At 36.8% G+C, this 23,447-nt stretch overlaps 1 protein-coding gene across 2 annotated transcripts in view; it reads right to left on the bottom strand.

The window, feature by feature from the left end:
- The window catches only part of ssrp1b (structure specific recognition protein 1b), a 64,986-nt gene that overhangs the window by 2,234 nt on the left and 39,305 nt on the right, over positions 1-23,447 (bottom strand). Inside the window, exons 8-15 of one of the 2 annotated variants that reach the window (XM_039767545.1) lie at positions 19,458-19,679; positions 18,987-19,059; positions 17,747-17,755; positions 9,952-10,090; positions 6,147-6,192; positions 4,027-4,162; positions 3,768-3,938; positions 314-414 (exon numbers count right to left, since the gene is read on the bottom strand). In XM_039767545.1, coding sequence (XP_039623479.1) covers positions 314-414; positions 3,768-3,938; positions 4,027-4,162; positions 6,147-6,192; positions 9,952-10,090; positions 17,747-17,755; positions 18,987-19,059; positions 19,458-19,679 — 897 coding nt within the window. The remainder of the gene's footprint in view (positions 1-313; positions 415-3,767; positions 3,939-4,026; positions 4,163-6,146; positions 6,193-9,951; positions 10,091-17,746; positions 17,756-18,986; positions 19,060-19,457; positions 19,680-23,447) is intronic. The other variant, XM_039767546.1, reaches the window with a different exon arrangement.

Genomic DNA, 23,447 nt, shown 5'->3' with positions numbered 1-23,447 from the left:
CAGTTCAGTTTTGTTGGGGAAGATGTTCAGCTAGTTTTTGGGATCATCAAACAAAAGTGTAGATGTCACCTATGGCACATTACACAAGCCATGCATTAAACTTAAACCTTGAGCAGGCATAACATAACCAAGGCAGAGATGAAGAGGTGGAAAATAATGAAAATGTAACAAAAGAGTAAAAAGATGATTGAGAGTACAAATTGCTGGAAGCCTTTAGCTGAATCTGATAATGCCAATATTCCATATTATGATCACTACTTATTTTGAATAAATCACATTTAGAAAAAAAATAAAAAATGAAAATCCATCTTACTTCTTAGAAGAGGCAGGAGCAGAACCTCCTCCTGATTCCTTGTAATCTTTCATTGCTTTCTCGTAATCTTTCTTGGCTTCTTCAGCCTTTCTGTCCCATTCCTACCCAAAATGTAAACAGGATTACAAAAACTGAGTTAATCAAAACACGGCACATGCTGCTATTGATGAAGGAAGCAACTGTTTACATTCAGTACTGCAGCAACCCCTATTCATTCAGGAAATCCTATCTGAAAAATGGTACTACAATGTGTTTGGCAAAAATGTAAAGAAATCTTGACTAACAGCACTAATCTAGATCTTAATTGATGCCAACTGCTGCCAGCACCTATGGATTTACTAACTAAAATAAGTGATAAAAATTAAGCTAGACATTCAAAATTGGGCAGTCCTTTATGTCACGTGAAAGTCTACTTACAATACATTCAGTGTTAAATTTTAACATCAAAACAAAATTAATAACAATGTAAACAAATCTGCTTTTTTTCTAACAGTGGCAGAAATGGGCATGATGGCACAATTAAGAGGCCACTATAGCTAATACTACCAAAGCCTCTTTATGAAATTCTGTTCCAAAGCACCTTTGGCCACAGGCTCATTCCCTCACTAGGTGTTAGGAGGCAGTACTGGGATTTTGCCAGTAGCCTTGACACCGTATACCATGTCAATCCCATTCTATTTTAATAGACACACTGGCACATTAAGAATATTTGTTTTCATTATTTTGCGGAATTGTGTGTTTTGCACTTTGCTGTTTACCATTTTGCAAGACGTTTTGTGTTTTTTGCTGCTGATGCAAAAAAAAGTGAACTTCCCTTTGGTGATCAATAAAGTAAATGCTTCTTTTCTGTCTCTCCTTCACTAAACTGTGGCTTTGTTTAAAGATACAAACTAGGTAGCCTACCTAGTATACATTTCTGATACTTAACATAAACTGAACATCCCCCAATACTGTGTACACATATATATCTTATTGTGTATTTTACATATACACACACTCAAAAACATTGTAGGACACTCAGCACTTTGTTTGCCAAAAACAGTGACATGTTACACCTTAGACTTGAAATGTGCAATTTAAAGTTTACGGAATGCAAAAGTTTTAAAGTGATATTAAAGTCAGCAACTGGCATTGGTTTTTTCCCTTATATTGAGCAAAGAAACTTCGACTCTGTTTTAATGTGTTTTTGATCTTATTTCGCAATCACTCTCTTCTTTAAATAGAAATAAAATTATATGCCATGAAAATGTTCACATATAGACAGAGGTAGAAAACGGCACTTCATCTTTTAAGCATTATCCACATTTGGCACAGCCAATTCAGAGACAAAGAAATGAAGGGCTAACATGTTGTAACTGGTTTTGCTAGCCGTCTGGCTATCAGTTAACAGAAGTAAAGGATAAATGTTTAGTAAGTAGTCTTAATGGGAGGCTAATTAATATTCTGAGAAAATAAGATAATCAGAAAATAAATACTGAAAAAGTAGTAGAAGTTAAACAAATCAATGACAAAGACGCAATTTGTGTTGCCACAGTGTGACGATAAAGCCAGATGTTGGTTATAAGTGTGATTGTTTTTATTAACGTGAACAAACTAAGCTCTATTTGATAATTAAACATTATATGTACTTATTATAATTTTTTCCCCCCAAATAATGACACTTTATATTCAAGTTTGCCTGCACAGTATACAGCATATTCATAGTAAACATAAGGTTACACAATACTAAGAATAATGATGTAAGCATTTGAATGTCACACCAATTTTGTTTTCAATCTTTTTTATTAATGTGTGTTCTCAGTTTGTTTAAAATAATGTTCAAAATGATCAAGATTCTGATTTTATATCCATTCCCTTATTTTTTAATTGAAAATCTTCAATCTAGTATATAAAGCAAACATTCATAATATTAATCTTCTTACAGCTGCTCCCCGTTAGGGGTTGCCACAGCAGATCATCATCTTCCATATCTTTCTGTCCTCTGCATCTTGTTCTGTTACACCCATCACCTGCATGTCCTCTCTCGCCACATCCATAAACCTTCTCTTAGGCCTTCCTCTTTTCCTCTTCCCTGGCAGCTCTATCCTTAACATCCTTTTCCCAATATACCCAGCATCTCTCCTCTGCACATGTCCAAACCAGCGCAATCTCGCCTCTCTGACTTTGTCTCCCAACCATCCAACTTGAGCTGACCGTCTAATGTCATCATTTCTAATCCTGTCCATCCTCGTCACACCCAATGCAAATCTTGACATCTTTAACACTGGCACCTCCAGCTCTGTCTCCTGCTTTCTGGTCAGTGCCACCGTCTTCAACCATTATAACAAAGCTGGTCTCACTACCGTCCTGTAGACCTTCCCTTTGATTCTTGCCGATACCCATCTGTCACAAATCACTCCTGACACTCTTCTTCACCCATTTCACCCTGCCTGCACTCTCATTTTCACCTCTCTTCCACAATCCCCATTACTCTGTACTGTTGATCCCAAGTATTTAAACTCCTCCACCTTTGCCAACTATACTATCTGCATCCTCACCATTCCACTGACCTCCCTCTCATTTACTCACATTTATTCTGTTTTGTTCCTACTGATATTCATTGTTCTCCTCTCTAGAGCATATCTCCACCACTCTGGGGTCTCCTCAACCTGCTCCCTACTATCACTACAGATCACAATGTCATCAGCAAACATCATAGTCCACGGGGACTCCTGTCTAATCTCGTCTGTCAACCTGTCCATCACCATTGCAAATAAGAAAGGGCTCAGAGCCGATCCCTGATGTAATCCCACCTCCAACTCGAATGCATCCATCACTCCCTACTGCAGACCTCATCACAGTCACACTTCCCTCGTACATATCCTGTACAACTCTTACGTACTTCTCTGCCACTCCCGACTTCCTCATATAATACCACAGCTCTTCTTGAGGCACCCTGTCATATGCTTTCTCCAGGTCCACAAAGACGCAATGCAACTCCTTCTGGCCTTCTCTAAACTTCTCCATCAACATCCTCAGAGCAAACATCACATCTGTGGTGCTCTTTCTTGGTATGAAACCATACTGCTGCTCACGCATAATATTAACATGTATGACATACTGCTTAATTTAAAGGTAACATAAAGCAATTACAGTTTAAAAAAAAAGGAAATATGGGGATGCAGTATTTTCTAAAGAAATCTGATATAGCACTGGGGGTCTCTTCTCTGGGAAAATAACACTGTCTTAGCCATATGATCATTTATGTCCTATTTTAGTGTTTACAATTACATTCTTACTGATTAATTCAATCATATTATTAAATTAACTTCATCGTTTTATTATTACCATTTTGCACAGGGCTAATTTGAGCGATTTAAAAATAAATTTTACCAATAAATGCAGCTGCATATTCCCCTTACTGCCAGAAGGGACTCTACTATGTAATCAATGAAATTAAAAAACTACAACAAACCTCCTTCTTCTCTTTACTCATGCCCTTCCACATTTCTCCAGCTTTCTTGGAAATCTCTGTTACGCTGATTCCTGGGAAGTCAGACTTGATCTTTTCCCGGTTTGCATTCAGCCACAACATGTAGGCACTCATTGGCCTCTTGGGAGCACCAGGATCCTTTCCTTTTTTACCCTGAGTCAGATGTAAAAAGTGGAACCAATTTACAAGGAGGACATTTTGAAAAGGGAAAGACCATTAAAGTGTGTGCTTTCTCCAGTACCTCAGCTTTCTTGTGTGATTTTTTTTCTGATTTTTCCTTTACTATTTTAGCTTTTTTTGGTGGTTTCTTCTTGTTATCATCATCACTATCTCCTTCCTCAGCACTGGAATCACTCCCTGTTGCATTGCTGTCATATCTAAAAAGAAAGATTTGTTGAAAAAACAAAACAAAAAAAAAAACAAAAAACAATCACCTGTTTCTGACCATTCTTTTATTACAGACCTAAGAGGAGCTTAGAAAAACAAAAAGTAATCTGCCTTGCTCCCTGTGTTGGCTGGGACTGACTCCAGCAGACCCCAAACCCCCCACCCCCGTGACCCTGTGTTAGGATATAGTGGGTTGGATAAGTACATATTTATTTGGATTTTGAAAGGGAATTGAAGGTAGAGAAGAAAAACAACTTTAATGCTGGAAGAACATGCAAGAGTATAAAGCATAGGAATCAAATTCAGGTTTGTAATAGCAGTAGTGTTAAAGACTACACAAATCCTAAAGAAGTGGTGTTGGTTAAGCCAGTAGGGGGCGCTTACCACATAAGTGTGGATCCCTATGACCCAGTGCAATGACAGGGACACGAGCTGTAAAAATGGTGCCATCATTAGAATGAGATATAAAGCATATGTGTGGCGAGTGTTGTGGCACAAAAATGGCTGCTGTCGCATCATCCAAATGGGTGCTACACATTAGTGGTGGTTGAAGTGACTCCCCACTCACTATGGAGAAGTGCTTTGAATAGTGAGAAATGTGCTACATAAGTATAAATAATTATTTATTTATTTATTATTAAATCAATCAGACCAATGAAAATAGGTGTCGGCTTTTAATAGGGGGTTATTTATAATAAGCAACAAACTATTTACAAGGATAAAGGGAACAAGAAAATGAACAGATGTCTTTTATATTTTCTGACACCAAACTCAAACAAATAGTAAAACTGATGCAAGTTGCAACATGAGATATTTCAATTAAGATCATAAAAAACACAACTTCTTCTAACAGAAAACTTGGGAGTCAAATTATATTTTATTTAGTTTAAACACAAATAGACAAAAGACTTAAAAGACAAATGCTTAAGTACTCTCTCTAAACTAAGGGAAAAACCTGTCCCTGCAATAACCTTAGGGATCATTTTATAGCTTTTTCCTGCTGTATGCATGTCTTATCCAATTAACATTTTCTTGTTTTAAAAACAACCTTTTTATACAGCAACATAAATGTAATTGCTGTTGGCACTGAGAATTGTAAAAAGAAATGACAACATTCATACAGGTTGCTGGTAACATTCTTGAAAGCTCTAAACAAACACTGTATGACTTGACTAAATTTTGACACCGCACGTTAGTGGCCATAGTACACAGTAAAAGAAACGGCACTTCCCAGTGCATAATAATTTGATCACTGAAAAGTGCACACATCTCTAACCATGCAATAACTTAAAATATAATAAAAACACAAGCAACGTCAAAACTTTATTATAGCAAATTAAAATTGTACAATTAAATACAAAAGCTTTTTTTTCATCCAGTGAGCAAAACATGTATATAATTTAAGAGCAACTTTTGATGTATTCCCAGAAAATTACATAACAAAAATCCACCTACTACCTTTTTAAAAAGTGCATGTCACACGTATGCCAAAAAAGCTGAGGCAGGTGGCTTTAGTCCACCGGTGCCACTCTCAAAATAAAATGAAAAATGTGCAATTATTTAATAAAATGTGCATGAGAATTAGTTTTTATATAATACCGAATGCCTATTGGGGGCAGGGTGGGCTTTTGGACTTGGAATTTGTTTTGTTCTCCACTTTAACTGGAAATTTTTATTCTGTCCTCCTAGCCATCTGATATTATCACCGGACGCATCTTTAGAGTTTTACATTATGATATTGTACATACGGGCACCACCCTTCTACTACTTACATATCATATGGATTTCTTTGTTTACTTTTTCTTTGTCACTTAGTATTTACTTATTTGTTGCTTTTTCTTTTCTCATGACTTTCTCTTTGACATTTTGTAAAACACTTTGGGCTTCACTCTTTGTATGAAAATGTGCTATATAAATAAACGTTGTTGTTACAAAAAAATGAGTTAAGGTGCTATAAGAATTAAAATGACTTACTCTTCAGCAACGTCATCATCTTCCTCTCCTGGGTTAAAGGATTCATCTAGAAAAACAAGCAAAAAAATTTTAACATACTTTTGCTCATAATGAAAAAGAAAAAAAAATGTAAAGTACTAGCTAAAGGTCAATGAAAGAAAAAGATCTGACTGTGCAGAACTACTGATATTTAAACAGATATTCAAAGACTTTATGGGATGGTGAGGCAAAGCACACATTTTCTAAACCCATCTTGTAACTAACAATGCAATTTTTTTTCTAAACACTCCACCCCTACCAAAGTAACAAACACAGTCTTAATGTTTATAATATAAATACATTGTGGCAGACAGCTGGGGGCTGTACCCACCCGGGATGCCGAGAAGGACCGGGAGAGGAACTATACCTTTCCCGGACCACAAGATGGCAGCCACGGGAATTGAGCATGGAAGCTCAACTCCATAGGTGCCCGTGGTCACTGCCAGGGGGTGCCCTGAAGACTCTGCAGCCCTGGATGTCAGCACTTTCGCCACACTCAGAGGTGCTGGCGGAAGGATTATTAGGGACACCCGGAGTGCTTCCGGGTGCTCATGCGGCACTTCCACCACACCAGGAAGTGTCGCAGGAAACTGTCAGCAGGCACCTGGAGCACGTCTAGGTGAGCATAAAAGGGGCTGCCTCCTTCATTCGTAAGCTGGAGTTGGGTGGAAGAGGGTGAAGCTTGGAGGAGAGGAGTGGAGGCAGTGAAGGAAGGCTGGAGAGTGAAGAGGCCCGGACTGAGGGTGTGTGGTGCAGGGGCACCGGGTTGTGCGTGGTATTGTAAATATGAATAAATGCGTTGGGGTGATTAAACCATCGGTGTCTGCCTGTCTGTGTCGAGGCTGGTTTCCTCAACATATTTATTACATATATAAGCCAGTATCTGCAACCACCCAACAATAACATACATTTACAATTTAGTGTGTTTTTATGAAATAAGAGGAATAAAAAACAAAAAAAAAAGAGTGAGAGATTGTGTTTCATTTTAGTGATTGTATTTCCATAAACATTTTGAAATTTTGACACTTCCCACACATGCCTGAAAACTGCTTTTTTTTTTTATACCTGAACACTTTTGGGGTGGATACCTTATGAAGGGGTCCATGTAACAGACCAATTTTTTTAAATACAGTAAAACCTTGGATTGAGAGTAACTTGGTCTCCAAGTGCTTTGCAAGAGGAGCTAAAATTTTTAATAAATTTTAACTTAATAAACGAACGAGGTCTTGGAATATAAGTAGTACCAACACGCTTTGTCTGCCGAGTGTCACATGGGGATTGTGGGTAATCGTCTCCCATGTTCGTTCTCAGTCGGCGTGCCTCACTCATATAGTCAACATCCATATGAGCATATACCGTTTACTATAGCACGGTGAGCTATGTGTGCTGTAACGTGCGAGTCCCTGTCATGCACCCCAAAACATGAGCCTGAGTCTCCATACTTTAGCAAAACCAGCTTTATTCAATTTGAAACAGGGACATCACAGTTATTTATTGTAGTGGGATCTATCGCTCTCCTATACAGAGAGGCAGCAATCAGGCAGAGTCGTGACCAGGTTAGTGGCTAAGTAATACTATGCACTTGCATTTATAATGTTCCTTGCACCACCCATCGACAGCAGGCGCTTATAGCTTGACCGCAATCTTTTCTGATTCACTTTTACAGCAAACTGCTACAGCGCTGGGAGCCTGCAGCTGCTTCAGTACACTTTTCTTTGTGTTGTCCCATTTTGGGTGGAGCGGGGTTTTTAAATTCCAAAAGAGTTTAGAAACCTTACAGTGCATAAGGCATTTTTTTTTATTTTGTGTCCAAGTGTAGTGACTCTTCAGGCAAAAGCAACCGTCATTGAATAGGTTTCCTTGTTAAAAGTCGCAATGACTCTAATCCTCCCTCTTGTCTCCCTTACACCAGCCACGATTCTTTTCAAAGGTAAAGTGCAGGCTAATTTGTTTTATGTATTTTTATTTTATATTTTGTATTAATCATTTTTTAATATAAATATTTGTGAGTTGTGAAACAAATGATCTGAGTTTCCATTATTTCTTATGGGTAAATTCGCTTTGATATACGACTGCTTTGGATTACAAGCACGTTTCCAGCACAAATTATGCTCGCAAACCAAGGTTCCAATGTACAATGGTACTCATGCATTTGCATTTCAGTATAGAAAAACTTACTTGTTACACCAAGCCTTTAAATGCTTTTGTTTTTCATACGCAAATGTAATAAAAATGGAAAATGCAGTTTGCATAGTGAACTTTGATCTTGAAAAAAACAAACCCAGACTTATGCAAAAATTAAATTGCCATTAAAAATCACTCTTTGTGAACCATGCAATGAGCTACAGTTGAACATTGTAGATTCAAGAGGAAAAAAGAAATGGCTCATTAAGAAATCATTCTAAATTATAATATTAATGTTATCCATGCCTATATCTTCAGAGTAACTAGAACAAAAAAATACTTCTGATCTCTGGAAGAAAGGTGCAATTCATATGCCAAATGTCATCAAGATCAAAAATGGTGATGCAAAAGCCATTCATTACATTAAAATGAAATGACCTAACCCACTCTTTAGAAAACGGATGATTAAGAAAATCATGCACAATAATGTTACATCTCATTGGATATGTAAAGAGAGGCCTAACCAAATACTTCAAAAGTATTCTAAACAAAGGTTACAGAATAGTGTGAAGTACCAGGCAAGAGGAAAAGAGGAAGGCCTAAGAGAAGGTCTATGGCTGCAGTGAGAGAGGACATACAGGTGATGGGTGTAAAAGAGCAAGATGCCAAGGAAAAGACGACATGGAAAAAGAAGATCCCCAGTGGCAACCCCTAATGGGAGCAGCCGAAAGAAGAAGACGAGTAAAAAGAATGATGCTAAAAAGCAACCAGCACTGGAACAAGTGCACCATCTTGTGGCATTATCAGATAAATATTCCATTGCAGTAATTCTACAGAGGGTTATTAGTGTTGGCAGAGCACACACATGATGCAACTTCTAGAATGTATCAGCATTAAGCATCAATGAATTAGTATATAGACTTCTGATATAGCCAATACTCTCAGATCTACAAAATTAGTCTTTTTATATATATATATATATATATATATATATATATATATATATATATATATATATATGTCAGTATTTATTTCTGTGAACTACAAACAAAAGTATTTAAAAATGACTATCCGATATATTTAATGTATATATATGTCAGTATTTATTTCTGTGAACTACAAACAAAAGTATTTAAAAATGACTATCCGATATATTTAATGAACATTTAATTTACAATGTAAACATTTTATATTTCCTTATTAATGTTGTTTTTGAAAAAGCTGCTCACGATGAAAGCCCAAGGTGTCAATGTATTGTTTAATAGCAGAATTCAGTACACTTGCTAAAAAATCCTTATAAAGAAACACAATGAAATGATGCACAAATACTTTTAGAAGCATATTTTTCTGTTGTAATACACTCTTGCCATCAATTTCCTGGAATATGCAGGAAACGATTTATATAGACAATGCATATTCATATTTGGGGGTGAGGAAGGTCAATTTCTTTTCTTGGAAAACATGCTCTTTTAAAAAAACTGTTTCTCTCACTATTGCTATTATATTTTAATTTTAGAAAAGAAATAAAAGCACAAAATGTACCTAGTAGACGTAATTCTAACCTCTCTTGAAGTGAAAATGAGTACATGTGATTTTGGATTAAAGGATGTGTCGGAAATTCAGGGACATCGTGGGTTGTTAGTTTCTCTCTCAATGCACTTACCAGTCTCATTACCAGATTCATCACTGCTGTCATTCGCTGCCTCCTCCCGTATCTTTCCTTCCTCCTTCATTCTCTCTAGGTAAGCATCATGCTGATCTTCATCAGAATCTGAATAGGCATTGTCATTACCCTTAATTCCCTGCATGGAAACCAACAGTATTGTAAGTTAGAAGTGGAACTTGCATATTATGCAAGACATTAAGTGCGGGGTTAATTTTTGTTTTAGTTGTTTTGTTTACCGTCAGAAAAACTCATCAGGCCTATTTGATGTATCTACAAAATTAAGTGCCTGTATTAAGAAGTAGTGGAAGAACAACTACTGGCAAGAAGGTAAAAGTGTCAGTCTTGTGATACATGATCATGGGGTAACTAATGCCAAATGGACTATTTTGCATGTTTTAACCATGACAAATGCACTTTCTTCTCCTTCCCTAGTATTAGCAATTCTTTACACGTGTTCAAGTTAGCATTTAAAGAAGCGCTTTTACTCCACTTTCAATACCTGCCATTTAAATGTAATTTCTTTTGCATAACTTACGAGTTGCTATAGTGAACTGAAAATTTTAAACTTAAGAATCTATCTAAACAAATCTTTTGAGTTCATTTTTTGATAATGCAATTTAATCAGAAAAGTCTTTGCAATGGTTCATGCTGGTAATATTCTACAGAAAATAAAGACCGACTAAATAAACTATCAAGTGTGTGTGTGGCATAATGTTCTAATTTTAAATCAAACAGGCAAGTAATTGAATTAAAAATCAGTAAGATGTTTACTGCTGACTGATTCAAATTTAGATATTTGGATGCTGGAGGAAACAATATGTATAAGAAATTGTATCACATTTCATAATGTTCACAAACCCCAACCACATTATATATATGATAGCTCCTAGATTTTGGTAAGCACGGATTAACAAATCATTTTATAACACCTATCAAAACATCCCCCCCAAAAAAAAACCTATGTAAAAGAAAGAAATTTACCTGCATGTCTAAAAACTTGAAATTTAATACTGCCTACCAGAGCTAAAGGTTCCCTCAGTAAGATACTTACTGAAAAACCATAGCTTTTAAAATGCTGAGTCCTTAACAGCCACACTTGGAATATTCACTGGCCTTAAGGAATATGCCAGGGGTGGGCAAAGTTATTCCTGGAGGGCCACAGTGGCTGCAGGTTTTTGTTCCAATCTAGTTGCTTAATTTAAAAAAAAAAAATCCATGTCAATTTTTTTAAATTTCAGGGCTCGTTAATGCTTTAACTCTGCCATGTCAGGTCATTCTCATATCCTAGATTTTTTTTCCTTTCTAAGGATATCATCCATATCATTTGAAGTCTAAAACAGAGGAGCAATTCTCAGTCATTCACTTTTTTCTCTTCATTTTCATTCCAAGTATTTAATTAAACCCAATGGTGCATGATAAACACACACAGGTGTACCTGGAAACCATGTAAATGGAGAAATGCTGAATTTCTTTTGTCATTTGCGTCTGATTGCTAAAAAGAAGCAATTAAAAACCAAGACTACAGCTGCTTAAGACTAAAATAAGCAATAAGGGTTCAAAATCTTAACGTGCAAGACAACTAAAGTGAAGCAGAAGTGTTACTTGAGCAATAAGGGCTTCTAATGAAGCAACTGGGTTGGAACAAAAACCTACAGCCCTCCAGGAATGACTTTGCCCACCCCTGGAATATGCAATTCCCAGAAGCAACAAATAGAAATGATTTTTCCATTTCAGGCCAGGTTTTTGGCAAGTCTGTTTAAATATTCATAACGTCATGTGTGTTTCAGCATATAGTAATATGGCAAACCAAACACTATAATGCAAAATGAATAATACAACTGTCTTCCCAAATGTACAACCCAGAAAATGCAACAGGGAACTAGGATAAAAAATATTAATTACGTATATGATATTAATTCATTCATTACATTAAAAAATATAAAAAAAAACACAACACACACATTACTGTTTGAATCATCTCTAATTTTTAATTCAGTGCCTTGATGGAAAATAAAACCTCTGGTTACTGGCACCATAGTGATAACCGCTGCGTCATTTATGAGGTATTAGTTCACATTTTCTTCTACTTTTGAATATATTAGGGGGCTCTGCCCCCTGCTCGCTTCGCTTGCCAACCCCTAGATATGGGTAACCGGATGTACAATTTAAATCGATTGTTATTTTGATGGGAAATGTTACATACACATAATAGAACTATTTTACATTCCAGTGAGTAATTAACCATAGTTAAAAATAGTAAAACGTAATAAATTGAATGAAATTTATTTTTCATGTTGCATTAGAAGTATTTGCTGAGTTATACATTTTTGTTCGGTTTGGCTTTGAAATTAACATGCAAATAGTTTTTAAACTTACACTTTTACTATAAACACTTCAGTAAAAACAGATGCCAAACAACAAATCTTAATTCTCGCGGATACACCTCTTCATTGGAAAGAAACACTACTTTTCCCTAATGGCAACACGAATTAGACGGTCTACAAGTTTTCCGACTTAAACTTTAAAGCCGAACAATATCTACATACTTTTGTCATATCACCAATGTCCATATATTCGATCTCTTGTCACTGTACCATTCTTTCACCACGTAGTAATTTCCGTTGTTAGCGCCAATACGATCTTTACTATCAGTTTTTCGTGCCTTTTGAATTTTAATACTTTCATAATCTTTAACCTGCTCTGCATGTGTATCGCGCTAATGTTTTTGAACTTCTTTACGACATTCTACTTTGTCTTCTACTCTGTCTATTATTTCTGTCCCCACTTGGACCTGCTAGGTTTTTAACTCCACTTGGTCTGGACTGATTATTACTTTCCTTATTTTCCGAATTTATACTTAGATTATTATTGTTCTTGTTCTTTTTTGAATTCTTTTCTCTCCAATGCTTTTAGGCCTTTTTTCAACACGCTGCCTTTTCTTCTTCGCTTAGTCATTGATGTGTCATCTAGAATGTATAGAATTATTGTCCAGAAATGGACTATTACGAACGAAATGGATGTATTTTATGTATAACAATACTGCCCAGAAAAGCTTCTTTAAAGAATGATATGGAGAACTTTCCATAAACGACTTAAAATGAGGAAAATGTAAAAATTTGTAAGAGCTGAGAGCGCAGGTAGTGTGTCTGACAAAAGCATTCACACAAATGAGAGGTGATTGGACCGTGTGCGTGGTTGAATATGGTTGAGAGGAGTACGGGACTTGAAAAAATCTCTTTGAAAAAGTCTAGTCTCAAGATTTCCTTTTATAAAAGAGAGACTAGTTTAACGTACAGTACTGACAAATCACTATGCACTTTACAATATAGGGTGGTCCAGATCTAATTATGCAATTTTCATTACGCTATAACTTATTACAGGGGTGCCCACACTTTTTCGGCTTGCGAGCTACTTTTAAAATGTCCAGGTTGAAAAGATCTACCTACATAAAAAAATATATATATATATATATATATATATATATATATATATATATATATATATATATATATATATATATATATATATATATATATATATATATATATATATATATAGAGCATTCGTCCTCTCAGTGGCGAGAAACAGATCATAGAATGTTACATATTTAACTGTCAAATAATGCAAAGAGTACGCGACACATGTTTCGACCTAGTTTGGGTTTATCAGGCGTACACACTCCACTGCACCCCTCATCGTGGATCGAACCTCGGACGTCAGACAAACACACTTCGATTGTGACATTGTGAGAAAAAAAACACAGCTTTTATAAACCTTTATCCAGGGTTGTATATGGTCATTACTCTCATGTGTACAGAGTACAGTGAAATTCCAACTTGCATTTGCTAATAAATATGCAACATATCACCACTCTCCAGAACAATGAATGGCGCTCACTACCTTCCCTCAAAATCTCCATCTTCGTTACTTGAAAAATCTCAGAACATGTGTCCTAGCAATATATATTCAGACTTCTCAGATTAAAGTGAAAAGTGGTTGCCAGACTCAGGGGTCCCTGCAATGACGGAAAATCTCCTGTACAAGTAAGAATAAGGGACAGCTCCTATAGTATATTCTACACCCATCTTATTCTTGCTACTAACTCCTTGTCCACACCTCCATCTGCAAGCTACATTACACACAAAAATCAAAACCTTCCTGTTTTCTTCAAAACAACTCTACTGCCAATATCTAAATTTACCCTTCCATCAGCATCCTGAACCTCTCTCATATACTACCTCTGAATAAAGGTTGTATTCACTTCCCTCAGACCATTGAGAAATTAGTTTTCTCCAAAAACCTCTGCTGCACATGTTGCCTGACCACACATCCACCTCTTGCAAGTCTCCATGGTCTTTCCTGCATTTAATCTTGAAGTCCTTTACATCCAAATTAGTTTTCTACTTCAAAATCTTCTTTTTAAATTCCACCTTCTCTCTTGCTATCAATATGAGATCTTTAGCATACAACAACTCTCATGGTATAATCCTTACAGAGTTAATAACATTAGAAGTGCAACTTCCGTTATTGGAAAAAGTAACAGACAAAGAGAGGATAACTGGTTCAGCGCCGCTTTCACCATCCCCTATCCAAAAACACCACATCTCAGATAATAACCATTCAATCACACCTATTTTTTCAAAGCCCACTTTCCATACTCTCTTGTGGTATTCAATTAAAACACTTTTTTCAGACAGAGAAACACATAATGCATTGCCTAAGAACAAAGATCTCATCCATTGTTGCCTTCTCTACATGGGCATTCCACCTCCAAGTCTCCTTATGTGTCTGCAGCACCTTAGCTCGATGACAGATGAATTGTTTTGCTTTCAGTCAGTCATTCTTTATTGCATTTCACAGAAAACCTTCCACTTTATCCTCTATCAACCCCCAGTTCTTCAGACTTATAACATACCTCCTCTTACACTTGTTTACTTAAAGCCAAGCAATGCTGTGATATACTTCCTTCTGCAGAAACCACTTTCAAATTTTCCGCCATGCCCTGATAACTTCTACTCATTAGCAAAGTGTGTATTGTGCTCCTTACAACACCAGATTCAAGGGTCACAAGCTTGTTTTCTCCCTTTTTAAAAGCATGTTGCATATAATCATTTTCTTTGCATCATCAAACTTTAGCATCCTCCTACCCTTAACACTCCTCATACCAATGACATTATGAATTCCCTCATAACCATCACAAGTGGCTTGAACATGACCCTTCAGGTAACCACTATATGCAATCTCCTAATCCTAACACCCACTAGGCATTACTACTATCAACTTGTCATAAAAAATATTTTTCTCTTCATCATGTGCAGCAAAGGGGCATATAATAAGATTATACTCATATGTTGTCTTGTGGTGTTATGGGTCCACAGCTCGTGGAGAAAAGGCCATTGATTTTAAATAAATAATCACCGCACCCGAGGCGGCCGTGAGGCGTTGTTATAGCGAGCAGGGGCAGTCGTCGATGTGGGCGTTTCTCACCGTGTGCACAGGTGAGGAACTGCCCACATTCGTGATTGCTCCCGTGGCTAATGCTGCAGCTGTGATGGCCCCTCACGTTTTTAAAAAGAAGCGCGAGTCGGTTGTGGGGGAGTGTAAGAAACGATCGGGAAAAAGAAAGAAACGTTCGGAGAGAAAGGAAAGGAGAGGACGGAGGTTACAGGGAGCGTGGAAGCAAGCGGTGCAGGAGAGAAACGGACACGCGGAGCGTGTGGTGAGCGCGCGATCGAGCGCTCGTGGGCAGCTGCGTAGAAGCTGGGTGTTAGGCCGACACCCACGTGTTTGTGTTGATGTCGCTCCCGTTGAGCGAGCAGGTAGCGGGAGTGACCAAGGTGAAAGCGACGAGCCGCAGAAGGCCGCAGAAGGGCAGCGGAAGTCGGGAGGCTTGGAGTGGCAGTCCTTGGTGTGAGCGTCCTGGAGACCAAGGAGTCCAAGTCTCGAGGCTGGGATGAGAGCCAAACCGAAGCCAGGGATCGGGAGGTCTCCAGTCTTGCGTGTGTTTGAGGAGGGCAGCTGTAGAGAGCGTCTTGCCTGCTGCTTGGCCCATACGGGATAAGCAGGTGAGACGCTAACAGAAGTGCACCGTATTTGTTGTTGGTTTTAAAACTGCTTCCAAGAGAAGATTTTAACCTCCGATTTTTAAGGATTGTTTTTTCTATTTATTGGTTTTACTCCACGTTCTTTTTATGGATTATTTATTTAATGAACATGGAAGAACTGCACTATTTATGAACACTTGTTTTGTTGATTTTTAATAAAAGCACTATTGCACTTTTGTACTTTCAACCATCCCCTTGCTCAGATGCTCAATTTGCCTCCATTGACTGGCTCACTCGGTTTCATTATCGACGGTGTTGGGTTCAAGTGCTTCCAACATCAAAGGGAGTGAGGAGCCAGAACCCACATCGTCACATGTCTACCAACAAAATATTTCAACAAATATGACAGGCTCAAACACCATAATAACCCACTTTTCCAACCTTGTCATGGTGCATCAGGTCAAGGGCAATTATAATTTGAGTTTCGCTGTCTGTGTTTTGCTATTTCCTCTTAAATGTAAGGGAACGTGGCTGCAACTAACTATATCTATCTATTTAATGGAGGTATTCAAACAGAAAATGTTTAAGGCTAGATGTCAATCCTGACACTAAACTCATGTGTCATAATGGCTGAATGAACAAGAGTGGCAGAGACCTTGTTCTAATCCAAAGACACAGGGGTGAACACACTATCATTGGTCATATATGAATTATGATGCAAAGAAATAGGATATAGCTTAATTCAATGAGGTAGACTTAAAATATGCTTATATATCACAAACTGAACAGTGCTCTAGGATTTAAAATTTTGCATTGATCTTAACAGCTTATAGACCATTGATTTTTCACTTCTGCAGTTGAGATTTGAGTTAACAATGGACATAACACCACCTTTTACTTTCACCTGCAAACATCTGATCTCTGTGATAAAAGATTCAATTTAAAAACATTAGAACATTAGAAGACTCTAGATGAGAACAGGCCATTCAGCCCAACAAAGCTCGCCAGTCCTATCCACTTATTTCTTCCAAGAAAACATCAAGTCGAGTTTTGTAAGTCCCTAACGTCTTACTGTCTACCACACTACTTGGTAGCTTATTCCAAATGTCTATCGTTCTTTGTGTAAAGAAAAAGCCAGATTGAGGTTCAGTTTAGCTTAAGTAATAACACAATATTTGTTACAACTTCTGCATGACACAATTCAGCACAAATGAAGCCATACAAGTAGAGCAGTATGTCTAAAGTCACTTGAAAATTAAAGTGCACAAACCCACCTTAACTGCTGAGCTTTCATAAATGTCAATCTGTAATTAATATTGTGATTAACAGGTTGTCATGCTCCAAGGGGATGTTAGAAATTTTTAACTGGTCAGTACTGTTTGGAAGTGTTATTTTTGAAATATGGCTACCCATTGGAAACATTCAGGGTGGGGAACAAAGAGGTGAAATACCACTTCAAGTTTTCTTTCTTAGATCCCCTCTAACCATAAAGAAATGAGGGAGACTGATTAACATAAGCTGTGATTACAAGCAATGATCTAAGAAGCACCGTAAACAGCATACCCAGGTGCAACTCTGTCCAAACCTCAAGCATGATTAATATTTTAAGATTTTTTCCCCCCCACACACTTTGCATGCACTGTGATCAAACTTGAATTAAATCAATCCGCAATGGCTAATTAGAGCCCCACACCAAAAAGCATGCAACAGAGGTCAACATCTCACCATCACATTGACCAACGGCTCACCTTATCTTTCTGAAGATAAAAACCAAAAAGAAAAATTTTTACAAAACAAAATACATTTAAAAGGTCCAAAGAAAATAAAGTAAAAAAAAAAAACAAAACAAAAAAAAAAAACAACATTTGCCAGAACCTGTTTGAAGCCTGGCTTTGGTGCATTGTCTAGGACTGTTTGCCTTGCACCTAATGTGTAAAGACAGGCTCTGGCTCCCATAGACACTGGATTGAACTTAGTAAGTTTAATAACGTTCTGTTTCAGACCGTAAAGCATGTCAGCAGCAGTACACTTATGCCCTGTGGTTATTTTTCCTCCTGCAAAGTGCAATCATTTCAGAATTTTGCTTGCTCTCTGGGAAATCAGAGACTCAGAAATACCATGGGAGCTTGAGATTTTATACTTTAACAAGAAGTCAGATTAAAGATTTGAATGTTTCACAACTTATACTACAAACTGATATACATCAAAGGATCATAACATGCCTTTGGAGATGAGTAAAGAACAGAGACCACACACATCCACCCCCAAAGATGCTGTTGTGCAAAATGGCTGAGCTTAAGCGTGGGGGCCAAAACCAAAGTTACACTGCAGCTCCCACAGATTACACACCTGGATACCATGTAGCCAAACTCAAACACAAAAAAGTGTTTTCTCATTACGTTTGCCTTTAAATACCACCAGACAATGATCTATTACAATATTGATTTCAGACCTCAGGAGTAGTTATCTTAAGTAAAGCTGACAAAACGTGGAACTGTACAGCATAAAATATTGCTATATGCTTTCGAAGGTGTATGGTATCCGTCTGCAATGAAGCAGGGCTGAATACAATTTGGAAATGCTGAGTACACACAACTGAATATAGCTGATAAAACCCAGCATTTCAGTAATCAACATCTTGGAAGAATAATCAAAGTAAGGGAAATATGAAGAGACAGTTCTTCAAATGATATACTGTATCTTCATAGACTCCGGTTTTCATAATAAGAAAATCTACCATGAAGACACAATAAATAGCAAACAAGATACTGCCAAGTTCAACTCTTCAAGCAATTCATATCCAAGCTTGTAAATGAACAATTGCACATATTTCGATGACAGTTTGAAACAGATTTAATACCGTATACCTCATGCTGCTAATCAATTTGAGAAAACCTTAAAGGACTAAAATGCAAAGGTATTTAGTTTTAATATACAGTTGGAAGTGCAGGACTGGCAACAATATGAAAATATTAAACTTTTTCTAACCTCTTTAAGTCCTCTATTCTTAATATTCAGCTTCTTACTGTTTACAAAGTCAAACAGCTTGCCATATTCTTCCCTGTAAAACAAATGTAAATTAATATAAAATCATGTATATAAATACAAACCTACATAAATATGCATATACTTTATATACGGCAAGCAAAGAAAGACAATTAAAAGAACCACACTGAGACTACTGACCATTCAAAGTCATGACACTTTATAATTTAAGTTTTTACCAGGCTAGTGTTGATAGCACTTAATATGTAACAGAAGCAGAATACTGGGTAAGCTACCAAAAGTTGAGAAATTGACTATTTGTATGTTTAGAATTTAATTCATCAAATGTAGGCAGTCTTTCTGTTTCAATGAACTATGACAAACTACACTATTTTGTGATTTATGACAAACTGCGTAGGCAGTTAAGCAAGTAAAAAAACAGATGGGTAAAGCAGCAAGAAATTAGAAACTTACCTTTCAATACTGCTGAAGGTGTACTGGTTACCCTGCTTTGTTTCAATCTCAAAATCAAAGGATCTTGTTGTTGTGGTACCACGAGCAAAATTTACACAGGAGATCTCATCAAATCGAATGTGAACTGGAGGCTTATGGACATAGATGAAACCTCGCTCAAGTGGATAAAGAAGTCCCGAGCTTGCTTTATAAGAACAGGTGATACACTGGGCCCCAGAATGCCTGAGAAGACAATGAGGAGAAGGAACATTTTAGTAGACAGAGAATAATGTAGCCCAAATATCCATTAATTAAAACATAAATGTTGAAGATTTATAGTCAGAAATAGTAAAGCACGGTCTAAAAAGGAGTTATCTTGAAAATGCTACACTATATAAAGAGAACATAATTAAACTCTTCTTAAAAGGAGTTATTCTTTGTAAAAAAATCTACATCTTCTGTAAATATGGCCTTGCAGTCATTTACAACTACAGTGTAAGCAAGGAAAGACAGAGAAGCGTTACCTGTAAGGAGTGAAAGTGAACTACTTTGAACAGTTTACGTAGAATACTTGGGGCAGCTAAACAGTTCAAAATCAGAGAAGAGCTGAAAATTACTACACACTGGAAATGAGTAAAATACTCTTGTTTGGAGTACATCAACCACCCTCAATGTGTTGTATATACTAACGCTTAGGGTTCACCATTCTAAATTGAAACATTGACAATAGTTTACTTACTAATAAAATAACATGCCCTGTAAGTAATTATTTTTATGTCTAACAACTAGTGCTGGGCGGTATACCGGTTCATACCGAAAAACCGTTTTTTTTATGATATGGATTTTTCTTATACCGCAACACTGGTTTAAATTGCCTAAATGACGTTCGGAACGTGGCGCAGCAGGAAACTGTTCAAGTGGGGACCTTTTTCACTGTTACACCACTAAACACAAATTTGTTGCACTAGGGCTCTTTTTCACTGCTACACCACCAAATAGTGGGCAGTAGCATAGGTATGCCACGCGGTGAAAATGGACAGAGAGCATTCCGAAACTGAACTAAAAGTAAAGTTGAACATGATGAAAAGAAGAACTTCTGCCGAAAAAAAGGAGTCACGTCCGTCGCCTGGAGATAACTTTAGTTTTAAAAGGTCAGATGTGTAAATACTGTTTCTATACTACTGGATAATACTGCAAGCCAAGTTGTACTTGTTTTATTTGTTTTCAATACAGTGTAATGTACCTGGGTACTGTGTAATAGTGTGACGACATGTTGACTTTATTCTCATAATTTGTCATTAAAGTAGACCATCGTAAACTAAACTTAATCGTAAAATGAATATTTAATTTACTAGATTTTCTCAAATCCCATCATAAGTTATATAGCACATTAAATGCTTTGTGTTAAGTGATTCTTAAACTGACTTCTTGCACTAAGAGGCGGTGCCGGCAGCGATCGCCGCACAGAATACATCCACTTCATGATCTTCCTGCTCTCTGAACATTTAGAATGCTAAGATAAATACTTAATATAATTTTCATGGTGAAATGCATGAAAGCATGCATTAATCATATGGGGGCACGGCGGCGTGCCTGCCTTGCATTTGCATGTTTTTCTGGTGGGTTTACTCGGCGTGCTTCAGTTTCCTCTCAAAGTCATGTAGGATGTGGGGTTTTGTTGTGCTATATTGACCCTGCTAGTGTATGTTTTGCTTGTATTCATCCTGCAATGTGCTGGCGACTCGTTCAGAGATGGGCGCAACTCTGAATGGATGGCATAATTAAACATGTATAACGAAGATATTTTGAAAGTTCTGAACACTCCGTGGGCTAAGTTTATAACTAGTTTTAATTTCACAAAGACGTTTATCGTGTGGTGATTGGTTATGTGGTGAAAGAAAAAGGAAGGAAGGAAAAAGGAACTGGGGTTTTGGTACGTCAGATAGAGACAGCATGCATGCAATAAAGAGCCCGCTCAGAAGAACATGCATTGAATTGTGTCTGTGTCTCCGAACAGCAGATCAGAAACTCAACATTTGCACAATATTTAAGTTAAACCTGTGCGATAGCTATTCATACATCCAGTTTTTTGGAGCCTCGTCACACCTGCCATAAAGTTCTCTACACTGAACATACACCTGGGGATCCCTTACTGCGAGGGAACAGCACTACCGCCTCACTACCGTGCATGTGTAATACCTGCTTTAATGCATTTCATCATGAAAATGATATCAAGTATTTATCTTAGCATTCTAAATTTTCAGAAAGCAGGAATATCATGAAGTGAATGGATTCTGTATGGTGATTGCTGTCTTCTCTTAGTGCGGAGGAAGTCAGTTTAAGAACCGTAGTGATTAACCACTGGGTCGGGGAACGTAACACAAAGCATTTAATGTGCTGCATTAATTTATGACGGGGTAAATTAAGTAATTGATTAAACATTGATTTTAGGAAAAATTTTAGTTTACGACATTCTACTTTAAATATGAAGTAAACTATGAGAATAAAGTGGAAATGTCGACTTTGTTCTCGACATATAGTTTATTTTTTTCTTCCCAGTATAGCTTAGCTTGAAGCAAGGTCCATATTAATGCAGTTTGCCTAAATGATGGTTCAGTTGGTAAAGATGTCATCACCAAGTTGCACTTGTTTCATTTTATTTTAATTTGGTGAATACTGTGTAATGTACCTGGGCTTGAAGTCTTGAATAGTGCAACTATCAGTAATAATACTATTATTTATTTTATTATTAATTAGTTTAAATATTATGCAGTTTAATGATGATAAAGTCGTTTAAAAAGTCACTTTAACGTGTCAGTGGACAGAGATTGTTAATGTTAACAGAAAGTGTAGTTGGTTTACAAAAAATATTTACTATTTATTCCTTTTCTAAGACATATTCGGTGCAAAACAATTTTTGACAAGCACTTCAGGATATTTTACTAAGTCTAAATGCCTCTTTGTACGGTTGAAAATATGTTGTCAAAATTATAGTTTGTTTTTGCAAAATTTGTTCAATAAAAAGGTTCTATATTTTGACTGCATCTGTCATGCAATGTGATATCTTCTCCATTAGTGCCACCCCCTTGAAAACTATCACTTTATGGGGCAATGCAAAACTGTATTAATACTTGTGTGCACATTAAAATGTTTTTTTTTGTACAATACTCTTGACAGTGGAATAGGTTATTCTTAGCCAGTAATTGCAGTGGAAAATGTGGTTAACATCCACTCATGCATGGGGAAAAAAATACTGTTGAATACCGTGAAACCGGGATAATTTATAAAAATACCGGGATATAGAATTTTGGTCATACCGCCCACCCCTACTAACAACAACAAAGTTTATTTATATAGCATATTTTCTTACAAATGACGTAGCTCAACGTGCTTTACAGGATAAAGAAAGAGGAAAAAAGACAAAATATAAAAATAAAATTAGGCAATACTAATTAACATAGAATAAAAGTAAGGTCCGCTAGCCAGGGAGGACAGAAAAAACAAACAAACAAAAAAAAAAAAAAAAAACGAACTCCAGACTGCTGGGGGAAAAAAAAAAAAAAATCTGTAGGGGTTCTAGGCCACGAAACCGCCCAGCTAACTCTACCTAACATAAATGATCTCAATCCGTCCTCATGGTTTTCAGGCTTCACGTGGAAGAATTTGATGATGATGGTCATGTGGACCTCTAGCCTTCAATCCATCAATGTAGGGACAGCACCAATAAAATATAATCAGTGCCATTATTAATAGGCCATTCTTTCTCTCCCTAAAGTGTGATACAACCAAAACCACTTTCTATCTCTGACATCATTAACTTGAATTAAAGCTAACCCAGAAAAAAGTAAATCCCCTCAACTTCCCAAAAATCACTTATGAATATACAAAATTAATCTATTTTTCAAATCACCCAGCAGCTCCATACTTCTAAGTACGCTTTTGGATTAAACATTCTCTTCAGGGGTGAAAATGAAAAAAACACACTTATCCATAAGCAACTAAACTACGGTT

Source organism: Polypterus senegalus, chromosome 10 (assembly GCF_016835505.1).
Source record: "Polypterus senegalus isolate Bchr_013 chromosome 10, ASM1683550v1, whole genome shotgun sequence".
NCBI lineage: Eukaryota > Metazoa > Chordata > Cladistia > Polypteriformes > Polypteridae > Polypterus > Polypterus senegalus.
The sequence above is the reverse complement of the archived record's forward strand: the minus strand, read 5'-3'. Positions and strand labels throughout refer to the sequence as shown.